This window comes from Rhipicephalus sanguineus, chromosome 7 (assembly GCF_013339695.2).
Source record: "Rhipicephalus sanguineus isolate Rsan-2018 chromosome 7, BIME_Rsan_1.4, whole genome shotgun sequence".
Taxonomy (NCBI): Eukaryota; Metazoa; Arthropoda; class Arachnida; order Ixodida; family Ixodidae; genus Rhipicephalus; species Rhipicephalus sanguineus.
Genome location: NC_051182.1, coordinates 2,866,866 through 2,887,230, shown reverse-complemented (window position 1 = coordinate 2,887,230; position 20,365 = coordinate 2,866,866). Strand labels below are relative to the sequence as shown.

At 45.8% G+C, this 20,365-nt stretch overlaps 1 protein-coding gene across 1 annotated transcript in view; it reads right to left on the bottom strand.

Moving 5' to 3' along the window:
* The window catches only part of LOC119400602 (uncharacterized), a 50,426-nt gene that overhangs the window by 6,706 nt on the left and 23,355 nt on the right, over positions 1–20,365 (bottom strand). Inside the window, exons 4-6 of the mRNA XM_037667662.2 lie at positions 19,452–19,612; positions 10,376–10,423; positions 10,252–10,287 (exon numbers count right to left, since the gene is read on the bottom strand). Of these exons, the coding sequence (XP_037523590.1) occupies positions 10,252–10,287; positions 10,376–10,423; positions 19,452–19,612 (245 nt within the window). The remainder of the gene's footprint in view (positions 1–10,251; positions 10,288–10,375; positions 10,424–19,451; positions 19,613–20,365) is intronic.

Below are 20,365 nucleotides of genomic sequence, written 5' to 3'. Positions count from 1 at the left end.
GCGAGCCGGCTTCGTGGTGACGTGAGCGCTGAACAGCGGGTAACGTATATGCGTTGCACCGCTCACTTTGCGGAGCGTGAGTCTCCTGCGAATTACGGCGCTCCCTTCGTCCCCTCATCGCCCTACTCCGCGCAACAAACGCTATGCGCTAGCGCTATTCCGGACAATTGAGTGAATGTTAAGGTCGTCTAAACATTTAGATGCGAAGGCATCTCTTGCTCGGGGGTAGGTCCCGCGGCGTGCTAGTCCGCACTCACACTACGCATGCGCAACTCTCCTCCTTCCCTCTCTCCTACAGCTGCGCGTTACTTTCTCCACTTTTCTACCAGCACCTGCTTGCGCTTCTCCTGCGTTCTCGCTTCTGTTCTCGCGGCGCATACGGTACTCTCCTCCTCTAGTCTCCTCTCCTTCAAGTGGTAGAGCGCTGCGCGCGTTCACTCCAGCGCTGGCTTCGGTTGACTCCTCTGAAATGCGGGCTCGACATGCCGAAATTCTCTCCTGCGCAGCGCCGCGATGAGCGCCAGCGCATGCGCGTCCTCTCCTTCTCTCTCTCCTATCCTACGCTGCTCCCCTCTGGCGCGCCTGTAGACCCTGTTCCCCGCTCGCCCTGTGAGAATTACCGGCCAGGCTAGACGGAAGACACGACGCGCGTAGTGTTCCTCTTCGCGTTCCACGACGCGAGGTTGGTAGCATGCCCAGCGAACGCCAACGGAACGCGATCGTGCAAGTGCTCCGTCTTCGCATCGCCTCATGGTCCTCTTTAGCGGGAGATAGTGTAATTTTTACTTTATTTACTTGAGTAATGGTGTGGATACGTCAAAGTCCAGCGTACGAAGGTCTCCGATGGGACAGAATTGAGCGTCACCAGGAGACCCCCGGCTATTTATTTCTTTTGAGTGGCAAGCGACAAGGTGTAACGCCACAGCACCACAATGACGTGTTATCATGAACTGACACATATTCAGTCAACCGTAGTATTAAAACTTGGCGTGGCTAGATCTCAAGCACCTAGACACACGATATCGTTGCTGAACAAATCTAAATTATTATAAGTTATCTGTTTTATGCGTTCGCTGAGGAAGTGGTGACGATGCACAGGGACGAAGAGTCACCTGAGCATTATGACTCGAAACAGCCACCTCTTGCACTCAATCTTTCTACTTTGTGATCTTATTTAAGTGTTCTTGGGCCCCAATGTTTAAAAAAATAACGAATATTTTAGAATTGAGAAAAGAAACTTCTTCAATATAATAACTATATATATCATAACAGCTCGAGTATATACTGAGAAGAACACGAGTTCAGAGTACCTGCGAAGTTCACCACCTCTGCTACGCTGTCATTGTACATCGATATGTTTTTCTGTAAAAACGAAATGTAAAGCTGTTTTCCTTTACTTACAAAGGGGTTGCAATTGAATCTGAGTATTTACATCCAGCAATGAAACTTGAACCCTTAGCCGTTTCGGCTTAAATGTTACTATTGGAGCACATTCGCCAAATGAAGCAGTAGAAAGTAAATGCATGAGTGGGTTTATTGAAATGTATTGCTTGCGATCTACGACCGCACATTTAGTTAGTCCACCGACACAGGTGAATTGCGCAACGTGTTACTTGAAGAATAACACGCCATTCGGCCTAAGAATAGAAACGTATCCTTTCCGTACGAAAGCAGAAGAATTTTCAGTAAAAGAAAATAAATGCGGAAAACAGCACGACAATAGCAGAGAAGAAAGGCACAGTGCACAGGTGCTGGCTCAGCAGCACCGACGATTTGCAAAGCCTGAGGCTCTCGTTCCCGTCAGAGCTACCATTGATAGGCCAGGCCAGCCCCGAAGAAACATGGTCACACTAAAACCCTAGATTTTGGAAAGTAGCGGCGCTGTTTTGCACCCTCGTCGCGCCGTCAACCTCCTCTTTTATTGCGATAGCAATTATATGGACAGTCTCGGCTGGATTTTGCCGTCGCCGTCGCCGTCGCCGCCGTCATGCACCGTATATGTATAAGTATGTATATATATATATAAAAGCCCCAAAGAAAAATAATTCAGAAAAATGCTTCCGAAGCGCGGAATCGAACCAGGGAACTCTTCCTCCGCGGCGAGTGGCGCTAGCCACTACGCCACGAAACGCAGATCCTCCACGTAGGTAATGCCGAGCGTTATATACACACCCTTTACCGCTGGACGGACTCAGAGACGGCTGCGCTTATAAGTGTTTCTTCATTACCAGCGAGATGGCGTTTAGGAGCGCGACAGGCGCATTTAAAAGTCGTCAGCTCGCTCGCTCGCTTCTTCTTATACTTGCGCAGGGAGAACCTTGCCCTTCCGCTGTCTGCTCGCGCGGTTTTCTTGTGCTGAGGGGAAGAGGGATGTTTCACGCTTTCATCGTGATGTCAGCGCTCATTTTACGGAGCGTACGAAAGCCACTCGAGCTCAAGGGACGCCGCTAAACGAACAAACAGAAGATGAGCGCGAACTATCAAGTGTCACAACTCGACACTTGAAGCACGCTAGTTTCCTTCGCTGCTTCGGCCGCCTTTGCAACAGGAGCGCTGTTCAAACTGAGAGTATCCATTGGCGAGCCTCACTTCATATAGCATTAGTTTCTTGCTATCGCATTCATTGCTTCGGCCTTGCGGCGAAACTGTGAATTTTTTCACCCTCCCTTTCGTAGAGCTGGCGCATCCGCAACGCTGAGTGGCTGCGACGCGCGATACCTCCCAATCAGGTGACCCTGACGTCACGAAAAGCGCGAGCAAGGAAACTTCGCGCGCTTTTAGTTGCTCGCCGCTCGCGCACGCCATGAACCCTCCAGGAGTGTCTGTGCGGGTGCATGCGTGTTTGTACGTCTAAGTACAAGCCACAATGTATGGCTGTTTCTTGCGCGAGGAAATAACGAGGGAAGGGGTCCAGGGGAGCGCATGTGCATGTGTGCGCTTGCGTGTGTAGGTGCGTGTGCGCACGTGTTTTTGCGTGTGTGCGAGCACATGTGCGCGCCTGCGTGTGCCTTGGTTTGTGTATGTGTGCGCCATGGTGTGCGTGCGCTTGTGCATGTGTCTTTGCGCCTGTGCGTGCGCGCACGTACGTGTGTGTGCATGTCGGTATTGGGGCGGCGTATTTGCGTGTGCGCGCGTATGTGTGTGTATGTGTGCGCCTGTGCGTGCGTGCGCTTGTGTATATTCGCGCGTGTGTATGTGCGTGCAGGTCTATCGTGACTGCACCCGCGTGTGGATGTATATGGGCGCGTGTATTGCGTGTGCATGTATGTACGGGCGTACGTGAATGCCTGTATCGCGACCGTATGTATGTATGTGCGTGCGTGTCTGTATCGCGTGTGCATGTATATGCGCGTGTGTATGTATTGCGTGCGTGTCTGTAGCGCGCGTGCACGCGCGTGTGTGTCTCTGTGCGTTCCTTCGTGTCTGTATGGCGCGTGTATGCTCGTGTGTATGTGCGTGCATGTCTGTATGGCGTGTGTACATGCGTGGGTATGTATGTGCCTGCGTATCTGTATCGCGTGTATGCGCGTGTGTATATGAGCATGTGTGTGTGTGTGTGTATCGTGTGTGTATACGCGTGCGTGCGTGTCTGTATTGCGTGTGTACGCGCATGTGTATATATGTTCGTGCGTACGTGTCTGACAGCGGCGTTGACACAAAAAGGCTTCCGGCCCACTCATTTCGAGCAATTCAAGTAAACCACCACATTTCTTCTTCGCTACCTCCTTTGAGCTCATCAAGACAACAATTAGGAACGAAATTCTCGACTATACTTTATGCTGAACATTACATGCGCTTAATACAACTCCGCATTACGGACAGCCGAAGCGGCGACGGGGAAGTAAACCGCTCTGCCGGCAGTTGGTATACTCATTTTTTTTTTCCGAAACGCATCGGCGTGTATTTATCGAAGCGTCTCAAAAATATATATTTGTCAATATGTCCTATCGGAAGCCCAATTTCGTCACGATGGTTTATAAGCGACAGATTCCAATTTAATGCTTCAAATGGCCCAATAAAGAAGCGCGCGCTGTGATTCTGATGCGGCTGCGACGAGCCAGTGGAGCACCGCGCCGGCCAAGGAAGGGAAGAAATGCGAGGAGAATTGAGGAGGAAAACGCGCGCGCGGAGGAGAGTGTCGCTACTTTCTAGATCAAGGGGCTTTAGGTCACACTTGTGCCGTGTGACCTGTGGTGTCACGTCAACACAACAGCTTGCGCTCTGTTTCCCGTCGCTGCCGCAGGGTAGGGCAAGGTCTCCGCTGGTGTTCGCTTTTCTGAATTCTGTAGCCAAGCCGGCGTGGCCACGTAAGTCATGTGACCCGTGTCACGACGACGAATCAACCTTTTTCCTTTCCTTAAAATGTCGTGAAATAAACGTTGAGAGAACTCTCTGCCCGAACGCTCCGTGTCCGTCTCGTTACTCCGCGCGCCATCCCGTCGGCCGTCCACAGGCTACGCCGTGCTTCTGTCTATCCAACACATGGCGTCGATGTAACTGTCCCTTAAGGCGTTGAAGGGATAAAAACCTATAGACTGATAAACCATACGATGTCCGGAGAGGCACCGCCCACACTACCGAAGCGCGGCAGCCGATCGCTTCCGCGACTAAAGAAATAGTTCCTCTCATACACTTCCCAATTTTCTCCGAGGGCGAAGTCACCGGCCATTCGGCTCATGGCGTAAGCCTAGAGTGCGCGCCCATTGGCGCAGGCATCCGCATTTGAGCACGAAATGCCGCGGACTTCTAAAGATGAATCCGTCTATAGACCGACTGACGTTTGCCGCGCAGCCTTTTCAGATCTTCTTGTGTGATATTCCAATAGGACGCTATAGGCAGCTAGAAGCTACAAAAATGGTAAAAGCCTTTTTCTTGACAACTTTAGAGCAGAAGGTAAATTCTACACAGCTGTAGGCAGCAATACAGCCGTAGAGAAATGTGAGGATGCCGAACCATCGAAGATGTCGGTATTACTGAAGCGCAGCAGGGCAGTTGTAAGCGTTCTTTCCCTTTAAAACGCAGAAAAACTGTTCCTCTTTCCGGGTGAAGTAAGAACTGCGCAGCGATACGGGGGCATAAGTCTTGAAAGGCTGGACTTTAATCCAAATAAATTACCTATTTCCGACCAAAGTATAGACGTCTTTGACTAATTGATCTCCTGTAGAGCAGGAAATTTAAACTGGTATAACTCATCGTTTTTATTTTATTAACGCGATAGCGTTAAAGATCTCGTATCGCAGAAATTCCGCCGTCGGCGTCGGTGTCGGCGCCGTTGGTTGTGAGCGAAAAATCATCATCTTCTCCGTGACCGAAAAATCGAAAAAGCTGCAAATAAAATAAGTAATAAAAATGTTTGGTCCGAATGAGAATCAAACCCAGGTCGTCTGCGTGTCAAGCAGGTGTTCTACCACACAGCCACGCCTCTGTTTGGTACTGCACTGAAAGTAACTTTCATGCTTCCCAAAAATACGCGTCCTGTATACGGTTGTCACAGTACGAGATGTACTATCGCAGTAATATTGTGTGGTACAAGCGTACATTCCCATCGGGCGTCACACCATGTCAATATCATAACGACTTGGTGGTTTAAAGACAGCCACCCATTACAAAAGGCACACACATTACTGCGCGTATTCCCTTAAGACCACGTAGTGGGTGCATCGCAACTTCGAAAAAGTTTCTCGCGCATATTTGCTCCTGGTTGAAAGCATGCTACCCATTACATAAGGCACACATCTTAGTGCGCGCATTCTCTTAAACACTCGTAGTGTTAGAAGTGCGCACTAGGGACAGGATATCGCTATCGCGTTGAACTCTTAAAGGAGAAGCTTAAGTGTCCCCCAATTTTTTTTTCCGGTCCGTGAATAGACGCTCATTTTTGCAGTCAAAGGCTGCTCATTCTCTCTAGTACTTTCGCTCTGTTTCATGTGAAGCTTGTAGTGACTGACGTGTGTAGCCGGTGGCTTTCCAAAAAGCACTCCTCACACACAGCTGGCGCGCGCGGAACAAAGAAATAGTAAATAAAGCAATACAGATATTTCAGGGGCTGGGAGTTGAAGCCAGTCCGCACGCTCCGCAAGAGAGTGCCTTTACCATTAGGCCACGCGCCCATCCTTGCCCAATGTGAACTGAACTGAAGCATACGAATGTGTTCTGCCGATGATGAAAAAAAAACAGAAATATGGGCGCGTCGCACAATAATGTAACACCCAAGAGAAAGAGCTCAGCAAAACTCCCGGCTGAGCTAGTTAGTTCATTATAATCGAAAAAAAAAACATGGCTGATACCTTCGCCATAGCAATCGGTATAACACGAAAGTGAAACGTGTCTTCCAAGAAGTAGTGCTTATTGTGTAGTGATAGAGGAGAGCTTATAGCATGTCTATTGGCGCATGTGTGTTAAAGCGCCGCTTGATGGGGATGCACCCACGTTGACGCCTAGTGGCACATCCCCATCGCGACGACTAACGCCCATGATCACGATTATACCGCTGTCATAGCTGAAGTTTTTAACTTATACCTGGACACAGCGTATCGTGAATCCCGCGCGAAGATGACAGCAACAAGCAGATAATAAACACTGGTACTCGATGTGCACTTCTTCAGTGCGTCGTCAATTCAGGAGGGAAACGGCACGGTGTGCGCTCCCGAGTTATAGGGTAGCCTGCGCTCATGCAAACGTTACCACGCTTCTCTTTCAGCAACACGGGAGGCAGAGGTTCGTAGCTCGAGCCGCGAGCACGCGCAGGCGTTCCACGTGCCTCTGGCCTCTGTCTCGCTCCACGAAGGCCTACATTAGGCCGTCGAAAGCAGTTTTACTAGTCGGTGCTACCGCAGTCAAAGCCGTCGGCGGCGGAGAAACACCGCTGGTGCACGTGGAAGCTGCACTACGCCGTGTCTATGTGTGCCTACACATATATATTTCGTCCTGTCCTTTACGTGCGCTACAAGCAAACTTGCTGAAGACTACCCCGACAGCCAGCCGTCACACGCTAACACGAAGCGAAAGGCAAGCAACGTAACTTCGTCTAAGGCGACTCCTCCATGCTAGCGCGGCCAGTGTTTTTCGCTGGTATCGAGACGCCTTAGCCTCCGGGATTGTGCGCTGAGCGCGCAATATCCGAAGCCATGCTTTAACTGCGTCGTCGCCGAATCGTTCTTTATCGGCGCTAGTAAGTGTCATGCCGCATTACTTCACCGCTCACAAACGGCGACATCGCACCGCCCCGTCTAGCCCTGCCAACAGAGAACACACTGTGAGAGAGAATGTGTGAGAGATATAAGGCGATTTTGTGGAGTGTCGTCTATGTGCCTCGTTAACTTAGTCGGTAAAGCATCGGGAACCTATCGTCGCGGATTTAAGAGGTGGTAGGCTCGATTCCCGGCGGGGCAAGTTTTTCTGAAAGGTTTTTCTATCTCATCTGTTAGCGTCCATTTTGGCAACATCGTTACGGAAATACTTCACTAAAGTATAGGTAAAGTATAAAACACTTTCGTGTTAACAAACAATAGGGAAGCAGTACCCCTGCTGTGGGCGCTTCATTCAAATATTTTGTGTTGGCGGACTAAAAGCGATCTGCTGGACAACGCGTAAGGTCGATATCAGCAACTGCACATTTACGGAAACATGAATTCCTTCGAGAAAATTGCATTCATAAATCGCGTTAGCGTGACCACGCGATGGCCCTTTAGTTGGGTCGTTCTACATACTGACGAGTGCTGCAAATAACATGAAAGACGCCACGCGACTCCGCCTGAAAACATCCATCCGGTACTGCCGATACCTCTAAAGAAAAAACGAAAGAAAGAAGGAAAAGCGGTACGTCAAGCACGACCACGTGAACCTTCGCTTTAAACCGTTTCCCCGATTGGAGAAGGGTCCTCAGTTTTTCTTCAGTGACTCTTTAGCAGCAAGCTAGATGTCAAGTATTTAAACAGCGTAGCTCTTTAAGCTTGGAACAGTGCCGTTTGTCGACCGCACAAAACCGGCGAAGTGAGGAAGATGGACGCTAAGAGAGGAGTAAACCCGAGTATACCAATGCGATACAACGGTAGGAGAGGTGGAGGAGAGTAAATGCAAAGTAAAGCAGATTATAGTTTAGCAAAGGGGTGGGAAAGCAAGGTGAGGCTTAGGAGGAGGGAAAGAAGGAGTGGGATAAGGTACAGCATAGCCATGTGTAGTATATTATATGAAGGGTGCGGGAAAGAGAAGTCAGGATGAGGAGCGAAAAGAGGAGGGAGAGTGTAAAGTATAGCATAGACATGTATAGTACAACAGTGGTTGGAGAGGGAAGGGATGTGAGGAGGAGTGATGTGAGGACGAGGAGGGGAGAAAAGAGGGGAGATGGTAAAGCATTGAACAGCCACGTTTAGCATAATATAGCGGATGCGAGTGCAGGAAAGAGGCCAGTTGGAAGTTGCAGGCATGCGAGGCATGGCCATCGGGACCGCCGTTTTTTTTAGTTTTCGCAACACAAGTGCGTAGGTGCCCCAAATTTTTAAACCAACAGCATAATTTCGCAAACGAAAAAAATTCGGCAGACACCACGCCTTGTGGGAATCGGTTTCATGGAAAGCAGTCAACGAGTAGGTCTATGCTGCATTTCCTGGCTTTGAGCGAAGCGTTACGAGGTGAATCGTCGTGTTTTTCTAAGTGTAGTAGTTTTGTGCACATCGTGGGTTTAACAGGCACATCGACGACACTGGCGTTTAAAGGGTAACTTATGGTCTGGCATAACGTCAGCATGTACGTTAGAGCACACACGACAATATTATCGAAGCGGAGTACACTTTACGGTGCGATGATCTGAGGATTATACGTAACTTTCGTTAGCGTAGTCCTGCTCAGTGGAGCAACGCTTGAATATGGCTTGCTGAATCATATATAGAAATACAAATGTAATGTTCATGCAAGCGGAGCCATGCAAGCGGAGCCAACACTGGAACCAAAGACGTTAACCTGGCATGACGCCTGTATCCCAGGAGTACATCTGTAGTGTTTGTTGCTCTGTTACAAAATTTGATAGCCAGCACCACCACCACAACTGACTTTGCACCGTCATTAAGCCTTCATAGGGTGCTTTTCCTAAGCAGTTTCTAGACCTGGCGTGGCTTTGTGGCAGAATTCCTGACTGCCACACAGAATTGCTGGATTCGATTCCTGCTGGCAACCAGAATTTTATTATTTGCATTCGTCGGGTCTACGCTACCGATGTCGGTTTTTCTTAATGCTCTCGCATTTAAATTACCAATGTCTGTACTCGCCGTTCCTGAAAGACATAAACTGTCAATAACGTGGCAGCAGCCCACTGCGCGATAGCCACGTTTCTCAGGACAGTTTAATAATGTTTGAGCAACCAGCCAACCACCTGTGGCGCATACGCGTATACCGCGGCCCTTGCTGCACGGGTATATGCCACACGTGTCTGGAGAAAAGGGTTTCACAAGTACACGACAGGATTTTCACGTTATTCATGTCAGGACCAGACAGTCATATTCGTCAATGCTCTTACCCTCCCAGCCAGTTTTGGTCTACAAGTTAAGCAGACGATTCACGAGAGCACCTAGACATAGGACGCTAAATAGATAGATAGATAGATAGATAGATAGATAGATAGATAGATAGATAGATAGATAGATAGATAGATAGATAGATAGATAGATAGATAGATAGATAGGTAGATAGATAGATAGATAGATAGATAGATAGATAGATAGATAGATAGATAGATAGATAGATAGATAGATAGATAGATAGATAGATAGATAGATAGATAGATAGATAGATAGATAGATAGATAGATAGATAGATAGATAGAAACGCTCAAGGTGCCTTGGTTTCGCTAAGAAATGCTTAGCATTTAAAAAAAGAATAGCTTGTTTCACAGGGCCTTTGAGCGCACTGAAAGGCTGTAATTTTCCTGCATCTTAACGGCGCAGTCCCTTCGATACTGGCATCACACTTGCCCAAAGGCCACGCCGTATACCTAACCGTTCCTTTGTTCCCACAGTGTAGTGCTACGTGGCGCGCCATACGTTCTTCTGCACTAGAACATTACGCGGCACACACAGGTGGCAGCGAGTCTTTCTTTATAGTGTATTTTTAACTGTTAAAACAATGAAAGTGAAAGTACACATTGACAGCACATCTATTTGTTGGACGAATAACTTCGATGAGAAATAATCAATAGGTAATAACGTTATGTTAAATACATGAGGCAGGCTCTGCAGACAGAAAATAGTGGAAACTTACTGCGAAGAACACGGTCACTCCCTTCAACAGCGGTTCCTGCGACGAAATAAACATTTCATGATGAAGACTATGTTTGCTTCAGGAAACTATTTTAGTTCAGAAGAAATCTTCTTTATGGGCTCACCGTCAAAACTTTGCCTTTGATGCAAGTAAATGGCACTGCTCCCAGGCACTGCACGTGAGATATTCGCATTCATATGGACTAAAGTCTCGACGTCAAAGAAGCACCACGACTTTCCTATATCAAAGTACTCAAACGACACCGGCGGAATGCCGCGAAGAAGCATGCAGCGCACACATTGCCGTAAGAGCCGCCATATATGTGAAAGAAATAAACGAGACCACATGGTAGAAAATTTTCGAGGAACGATAAGGCTCTTATATGTGTGTACACGTTTACTTTAAAATGAAATCTTCTCGATTCCATCATGATTGCCTTGTTGATTAAGATGCAAGACTGGCACATTTGCTACCGTTCTCCAATTACTTCGGTGGTAAGCGAGCTGATACACATTTTCAGCTTGCAACCTTCCTCAGTTCATCATAACATGTCATCCATGTTCACCTGCATTTCCATTATCTTGATACCAACTCTGTCACTGTAACCGGTAACCTGTAGTATACCATACCAGCCACATAAATTTCCAAGTTTCATCGTGTCCTATTCCTATGTGTAAATGTACTGGCGGGTTAAATGGCGGATAACTGGTAGATAGCATATGGTACACCTTGTGAAAGGACGACGCGAAACAAGCACACGCGCACGCACACACACACTCAAGCGCTGAAGACGACGCTGAGCCCAGGGGTCATCGCCACCACCGAAATGCCACCGCCATAGGCGGTCACATTTCGGGGGTGGCGAGTGCTAGAGGTCCAAGTACTCTCTTATGTCAGTGCACGGTAAAAATCCCCAGATGCTCGAAATGGTGCGGAGTCTTCAACTATGCGCCGTGTCTCATAATGATGTCGAGTTTAGGGCGCTTAAAAGAGCCCATATATCATTATTGTTATCAATATGTGACGCAACACACGGTAGCCTGTAAAGAGAGCCCGGCGCATGCGTCTAGGCTATCGCCTGTAAAATTTGTGAAGAGTATCATATGCGATATCTCAGGTTTCTGAAAAAATCGCTTTGCCGTATAACGTGACCCTTAGGGTTTCTCATATAAAGAGGTGCCCTGAAGTTTCAATTAGCATAACTTACACTGCTTCCTTAATCCATATTTCGGGATTGTTCTTGCAGCGGCAAGGTATTTCCGCCTTGACTTAACCCCGTGTTTTGAATATGAGAGGCCGCTTAAGCTTCGCACGAATGAAAGTTGGGCGAGTTAGTTCGGATTCATACTTGAAAAAGCGCGGTAAGAGAGCCACAAAACACAGGAGAAGAAACGCAGGACGACGCGCTACTAACAAGTGAGAACTGGCAATTTTATTCAGAGCTCACATTTACATAACGCAGTCGCAGTGATCCCCCGCCATGACTATCGATAACATACTGCTACCTAAAGCAGCACGTCAACTGCTGGCACGTGTCGTTGTGGGAACCCTATGTCAGTTTCATGTAAACTGAAATGTGCGTTCTGAATAAGAAAGATTCAGTTGTTAGTAGCGCATCGTCCTGCGAATTAAGCTTCGCATTTAAGAGTGGAGCGCGATAGCGTTCCGGGCCCGTTCGCATCGCTTCTTTGTGTGCCGTACTTCGCTTCTCGGCGGATACCTAAACAATGTCGTGAAGAAACGAACATCTTCGCACGTGATGTTGGCCATCGAATACACTCCTAGAGTGGCTACAGCACGTGCAGTTGCAAAATGTCCACTGCGCCGCAATTCATCATTTTGCGTATTAACAAAGTAGCAGCTTCGCGTCTTGAACACAATATACGCACACACGTAGCTGCACGCGTTGTTGGTGCTCTAGCGGATGACCAGGATAATGATGATGATGTTGAATCATTGTTGGACACTTTGTAATAAGCGGGCAGCCTTGAAATACTCACTCATGACCCATTTCATATGGTCTGATGTGTTTCTACGCTGCTGTCGCGCAATATTTCATTAACGTGAATACTCGCCCTACATGACGCTTGTACAAGACATTTATATATATATATATATATATATATATATATATATATATATATATATATATATATATATATATATATATATATATATATATATATATATATATATATGTATATATATATGTGTGTAGTTTTTTTTTTTTTGAGAAAGGATGACAAACGCCCGAAGCAAGCTTTACTAACCTTTTAGGCAGGACGGCGTGCCTTCGTCAGAGTGAATGGTTGATTGCCTCGGTGAAGGACATTTTTCTCGTCAACTCTTGACTGACGAAGGCAGGTCCTCTTGCCGAAACGTTAGTAAAGCTTCTTTCGGACGTTTCTCGTTTTTTCTCAACCGCATTTCCCACCTGATCTATAAAACTTCATCCTCGCATATATATATATATATATATATATATATATATATATATATATATATATATATATATATATATATATATATATATATATATATATATATATATATATATATATATATATATATAATGTCCATTTAGAGCCATAGTGTCAGAGAAAAGGACGTGGCAGATGCAAGTTGGCAGCTTCCTTCAGCGACAGTTACGCATGCTCCCCCTTGATGACCCTTTCCTTGTGCGCAGCTCGGCGCAAGTTGTGCAGACTTTACAGGAGGGGACGTGGAGGGGTGTGTATGCCTTTTCGCTGGATGTGGAAGACTTGTACTACTCTTTACCCCATGACGGTTTGCTCAGTGCAATTAGGGATAAGATTGAGGACTTCGGGGAGTTTAAGTTCACCTGTGCCACTGGAGTGAGTAGTGATAAGTTTCTAGAATTATTAGAATTTCACCTTCAGTCCACAGTGGTTAATTTCCAAGGTCAGCTTTTTGTACAGCGCAAGGGTGTCTGTATAGGGTCCTCGCTCGCTCCGATTCTGTCTGACCTGTATCTCAGTATCTTTGACAGACGTGTGAACAGCTCTCTTGTCCAGTCTAAGCCGGTACCGTTCTCAGGTTGTGGATGACTACCTCGTCGTTGTTAATGAAGTGGCAGGTGCAGTGCCAGAGCCTACAGTAGAAGCAATGGTAAGTACCTTCAGAAGCACATCGCAGGCGCTAACATTCACGTGCGAGCGGCCTAGTGATGATAGCATTCGCTTCCTAGACTTGAAGCTAACCTTGATGAACACGCATGTGTGCTGGGAGTACAGGCCACGGGCGACGAAGCGGCTGATTTCATATGACAGTGCCCATTCTAAGTTAGTGAAGAGGGGTGTCGCAATGACGGGCTTAAAGGAAGCACTAAGTGAGTCATGCGCACACAGAGTAGAATTAAGTTTCCAGAATCAGGTAACCAGGCTCACCCAAGTGGGCTTTCCTTCATTTTTAATTTCCAGCGTTTGCGAGAAGCTTCTTTAAAAGTTCAAAAAGGAAAGGCAGGTGGTTATGACAGAAAAAGTAGCAGAAAAAAGAGGGGGCATGTAATTCCATATTGGCATAGGATTTCGCACAATTTGAAGAGTGTTGCGCAAAGGCACAATGTGAATCTTGTTTTCAGTGCCCCATGTAAATTGTCTAAGATTTGTCCAATGATAAACAAAGTGAGACCGGATCCCTGCACTAAGAAACACGCGATACAGTACACCCAATCCGAGAAAGATGTAGTCTATGAAGTGCCGCTGACATGCAACAAAGTATATATAGATCAAACGGGACGCTGTTACAATGAGAGGGCACGTTAGCACAACTGGACTGTAAATAACAACGCGGGAGGGCATATGTCGGAGCACTGTAAACGCTGCAACTGCCGACCAATTTTGAATCATACAAAATTCTTAGCACGATCCAGTGATAGATTAGAGAGGAAGATCCTCGAAGCATTTCACATTGCGCGTGCCGGAGACAAATACATCAGCTGCGCGTCAGTAGCACTCCAAGAAAAAGAGATTACCTTCATGTCGCGATAGGGCCTGAGCATGTGATGATGTGACGTGTGGTTTTTACATGTATAAGTAATAACCAACTAGCCCAACAAAAAGTTTTATTGTGATAAGTATCAGTGTTTCCTGAAATAAAGTTCAGTTCATAGTTTGCGCTTGTCTGTTTAAGTGTTCCTTTCTAGCCCTCGTGTACGTTGCGCAACGTTAAATTTACCAGTATGCTTCACCAACTCGCCCACATCAAGCTCCTTTGCTTGTTTTTTTATTTTTCTATTTTTTTAATTTATATATATATATATATATATATATATATATATATATATATTTATTTTTTATTTTTCATTGTTTTATTTTTTTATTTTTTATTTTAATTTTTTTTCTATCTCTCTATGGGATAGCGCCATGTAGTATATCGTCACCTAACTGTAGTTTGCGTGCATCTCTATGGGACAGCGCGATACTGTTCGGGAGATATTACCGCGGTTACGCCTGACATGGGACAAGGTTAGATTAAGAGGGGCTACGCCCCTAAAAATCCGTAAACAGGGGGTGGGTGCTCGAGCCTTGTTTGAAGACCTTTATCTGTAGTATTTGTAAAGGTTTTAAGTATATGCCATGTAAGTCGGCGCTCCACGATTCCAAAAATACCTACTATGGCTAAGGGAAAACGCACAGTAAAGCGACCTGAGTGCTTCATGGGTGAAATATTGCCTTGATTAAATTTGGAAGTAAGAACCGTGTACGACCTTCTCGCATATATCATGAATGTTTGCTTTCTAATCTATACCTTGGTCAAATATGACGCCCGTATATTTAAATGAAATGACTCCTTCATTTGGACTAATATTTAACCTAATTGTTTATTTGACTTCCATGACAATTGTTTCTGGATAGCTGAGATTGACGCCGGCGGCGGCGCACCACATCGCCACCTCGCCACAGGCACCCAGGGGCGTCTGAGGAATACCTTTCGAAGGTTCATGACTACCTACACAAAAGAATGAACAACCGCACAAAACTGTTATTAACTGGAGACTTCAATCTGGCTGGGATAGACTGGGGTATACATTAACTATCTGCAACAGAGATGTAAAAACCTGTGAGAACCTGTTAGATTTAATGTTTGGATTTTCTTTGTCAGAGATTGTTAAAGAACCTACACGTGTCCAAGGAAATGCTCGTGCAGTGCTTGATCTTGCTTTTGTATCGCAGTCCATAACACCATGCTTAAGGGTTACAGAAAGAATATCAGATCATAAAATGCTCGTTCTAACATTCCTTACGCTAAGTAGGAGCGCTAGCCGTAAGGCGAAACCACCTTGTGCGGTTTTGAAAGACTACATTCGAGCTAATGATGAAAGTATCATTGACTATCTAGAAGAAACATTCGATAGTTTTTCAGATCAGATTGACGGATACGTCAATGGTCTATGGGTAAAACTCAAGGAGGCTATAAGATACCGTGAAAATAATTTCATACCGACAAAAATTAAGAGAAGTAAGAGGACAACGCCATGGATAACGCGGAGCATAATTCATCTAAAACGAAAATTACAACGTCGACGAAGAAAAAAGATAAATTCAGCACTAACTACAAAATTCGCTTGCAAATTAAAGTCAGAAATTAAAGCCGCGGCGGCTGCATTTTCGATTGAGGCGAAAATGTGTGAGGCCCGTGTACCTAGATTTAGGTGCACGTTAAAGGGCCCCTCACCAGGCCACATAGCAAATTTTAGTTAGACGCTGGAAGTTGTTGTGTGCCGAATGAAGAGCAGTATGCCGCAAGAATTTTTCAAATCGGTTCAGTGCGAGCTGAGAAAAACAATAATTTGTAGCGGCGCGAAACCATGATGCGAGGAGGCGAGTTTCAAACCCTTTCCACTCGCCCCGTGTAGCCTTCGCAAGCCAAATCCCTTCCCTGCCCTCTTCACTTGACACATACGCATGAACACGTCATGCGCATGCATGGTCACGTGCGCATGACTTTCCCGAGCCAGCCCGAGCACGCGAGCGGCGTTGCACGGCCGCCACCTCTTTTTTTTTATGTAGTGGCCATGGGCGTTTTGTCGGCGTTCTCTGTGGTGTACTGCCTGTTTCTGCGGGACGGGCATGAAAGTTGAGACATTTGTACGGGCACGAGAGTGGCGGTATCATGCGCAAGTGCCGCATTACGTTTACTTGGACGCGGTAGAATAAACGAGCATAATGAGTGCTCGAACGCGCCAGAACATTACTTTCGTTTCCAGGGCTGGCGTCTGCTCGATGCGCTACCCGCGGGGACACGAACGCATGGGAAAGGGAGGCGCATTAGCCCCGCATCTCGCTGTAAGTCACGAAAAAAAAATGAAAAAGACGCACACATTCCCTTTGTGTGTCTCATTATTTCTTTCAAGTTTTATTAATCTATTCAAGCAACAAATTACACAAACTACACATGTCGTGTCAAATAATTATCGCAGCGTCACGTGCTACTGTTGGCGACGCCAGAGCACAGTCGTCTACGTAGAGGAGCGACGTCACAGCACTACCATCTACGTAGGGTCATTTTCTCATGTCCGTCATCCCCTCATTCTCTAAAGCGCGCGCCCGCGAGAGGAAGGGCAAGCAGCGTTCACCTTGAAATTTGACCCATTTCTGCGGCGCGTAGCGTTGCAAATTTTGGCATACGTGATCGTGAACGCCCATTTTATGCATTGCGCTCGTTACCTCAAAATTGTCAAACCTGGTGAGGGGCCCTTTAAAGAACCCCAGGTGGTCAAAATTTCCGGAGCCCTCCACTACGGCGTCTCTCATAATCATATCGTGGTTTTGGGACGTTAAACCCCAGAAAAAAAAAGAAATTAAAGCTGTAAAACACTACTTCTTCTCAAATACGCTATCGAATTTCCTAAAAAAAACAACCGCAAAAGATTTGGTGCTACTTATCGAAGCCACATGGTGGGATCACTAAAGTAGAAGTGGCTGGCTCAGTCATAGAGGACATGCGCATTGTGACTAATACATTTAATGCTTATTTCCAATCCGTGTTTACGCGCTCAGCTATCGCGCCGGTGCGCATGCCAGTAACTGACAACGGGAAAAATGACCTCGAGATAACAGAACCAGGTATTTAGAACTTGCTTTTGCAGATAGACACGAAGAAAGCACCCCGGCCAGATAATATATCAAATATGTTTTTGGAAAGATACGCTCAGCAACTGTCTCCCTTTTTGCAGATTATATTTTGAAAATCGATGAGTACAGCTTCTCTCCCCAAGGATTGCCTAGGCACTAAAGTAATTCTGATTCGTAAATAAGGCAATAAGTTACATGTAGAAACATATAAACCAATATTATTGACAAGTTGCTGCTGTAAATAATGGAGCACATAGTAAATAAAGCTGTCATGACGTGTCCAGAAGAAAATGACCTATTATACCCTATGCAACATGGTTTCAGGAAAGGATTATCAACGATTACTCAATTATTAGGGATAACACACGACCTTGCCTCAATAATTACCTGCAATTTCCAAGCTGATACCATATTTGTCCATTTTTCGAAGGCTTTTGATCAGGTACGCACCATAAATTAATTGAAAAGATTAGGTCCATTGGATTAGCAGACAATTTTGTGGAATGGATAGCAGCATATGTATCAAGCCGAACACAATATGCTTCTATAAATAATTATGACTCTGATGAACTCGAAGTCTATGCAGGAGTGCCGCAGCGATCTGTGCTCGGACCATTGCTATTTCTAATTTACGTTAATGACATCGCTGATTGCGCAGAAAAGGGAGTGAAATTACGGCTCTTCGCCGATGACTTCTCATTTACAGCTGCGTGAAAGGATTCGATGAGCAGCTCAAATTAAATAGTACGCTCAACAAGATAGCTCATTGGTGTGACAAGTGGGGTATGGAAATTAATGTTAAGAAAATAAATGCACGAAAATAACTCATGGAAAGACTATTTTTAGTTGCAATTATAGACTAATGGGAAATGATTAATACAGACAGACTCGGTTAAATATCTGGACGTGACCTTTACAAGAGCCATGAAATGGAATGCTCACATAGAAAACACGTGCACAAAGGCCTTCCGAACACTAGGTTTCTTGCGATGAAAATTATCTGCGCCTCCGTCGGATGTGAAATTAACAGCATATAAAATATTAGTGAGACCGATTCTGGAGTACGGTAGCATTGTGTGGAACCCGTACCAAAAGAACTTGTACACAAACTAGAAAGTATACAAAATAAAGCATTAAGATTTATATATTCTAAAAACTCTCGACACCAGAGCGTAACAGCACTTAGAAATCAAGCAGCACTGCCTACCCTTGCGTGTCGGCGTGTTGTGGCGGCCATGAAGTTTCTTTTTATAATTTATCACAACCACATAAATATCAACAAAGAAGATTACGTGCAGCCACCGCACCGCCACTCTTTCAGAACATGTCACAGTCATCAGGCCGCATCAGACCAAGTGCGACACGTTTAAATATTCATTTTTTCCATGGGCTATTGAAATTTTAAACGCATTACCAAATGAAATTGTTGACTGTCGATCTGTGGAAGAATTTATCGCGAAACTGGAACCCTTTTTTGATTGTACATAGGCATTTACTTTGAAATATAAATGTTTGCAGGAACTTGTGTAATTGTATCGTGCTTCTTGAGATGTGATGACATTTTTGCAATATTCTGCAGAGTGAAATGTATTGGCTATATTATGTTATAACCCTATTTACAATGCATGACAAATGCAGCAACGTTTCTTATGTTGATTGCTAGAATGGTTACTTGCTAAGCTTCGTTTTGTTTTTGCTTTGTTATCCAACTTTCTCGTTCGTAGTTTTTACTATTCCCATGCTCAAGTGTACCTGTTCTAACCACTTCCTGTATGGGCCTGTAAAAAGGCCTACAGTATTGTTAAATAAATAAAAAAATAAGTAAAAATCGGCTGTTCTTTGAACTCCTCACGCTGTAAACAGCACCAGGATCAAAAGCTGTGTTTGATTTATAGCACGAACATTCCCTATTACTTACCTGACACCAATCTCGTATGTCGTTCTGATGTATTTCTTCTCTTCTTGCTGTTATGCCAGTGAAGGAAACGTAGCTTAAACACAAGTGAGACAGAAGCAAGAATAACGCGCCTTATTTTGGCCAAGAGCCTCATTGAACCGACGATTTGCCTTCTGATATGGCTATTATAGAAGGGCAGGATATACCTCAGTCAGGTTGAGAGTAGCGGGCACTTGTAACTTGATCTTCTTCTCGCACAGAGCTTGAGTGTCTAGCTGTAGCAAATTGCAGTCAAGGTCGATGCCGATGACGTCAATAACTGAAGCTAGGGTGTCGCAAACACTCCGGAGAATCTCGGGAAGAGGATCTGCAATGTAGCGCAACATGACCGTCTTTTGCATATATTTCAGCTAAGCTTTGTTCAGACACTCGAAATTCGTTTTGAGACTAGCTGCACATCCGGCAAGCAAATGATACAATAGCAGTGGCCGTGCACTCTGTCTGCGGGTCTATCTCAATAGTAGTGTTGTCCGAAAATAGCGGCCTAACTTTTGACCTCTTGCGAAACACTGTCAAATAAAAAAATTGGCCGCGTATCTGCGTGCTTCGCTGCAAATGTCGTGTAAAGACGATAGAAGAGGCGCTGTGTGAGATATGGACGCCATCTGGCAATACGTCGGGAAACATGAGTGCTGTGTTGCGTGCTGGTAGTCCCGGCGCAGCAGCAGGCGAAGACCGGCGGTGACCAACGCGACCGGCGGGGACGCCAGCCAGCCCGAAAACGCGGTTTGGCGCGAAGCGCTGAAGCAGAGAAACTCAACGAGTACTCTCCACACACTCTTTTATTTACACGTCGCCTGGGTAAAACAGAAACGCCAGAGCGGCGCCCACAACCGGCAGCCTGAAGGCCGCCCACAACGCTGCTTTTTCATTTTTTAAATATTTTTTTCACCTTCTTGGACTTCTCAAAACTAAAGTTTTTCAACACCAACCCATGGCATTCGTACAGTGCAACACAACCGAAACCGAAACACAACAATGAGCTCGTGCGAAGGGCACGGAGGAAGGCAAATTTCAGCGCAGTCGCATTTTCAGCTTTGTTGAAACAGCGCTCACTAGA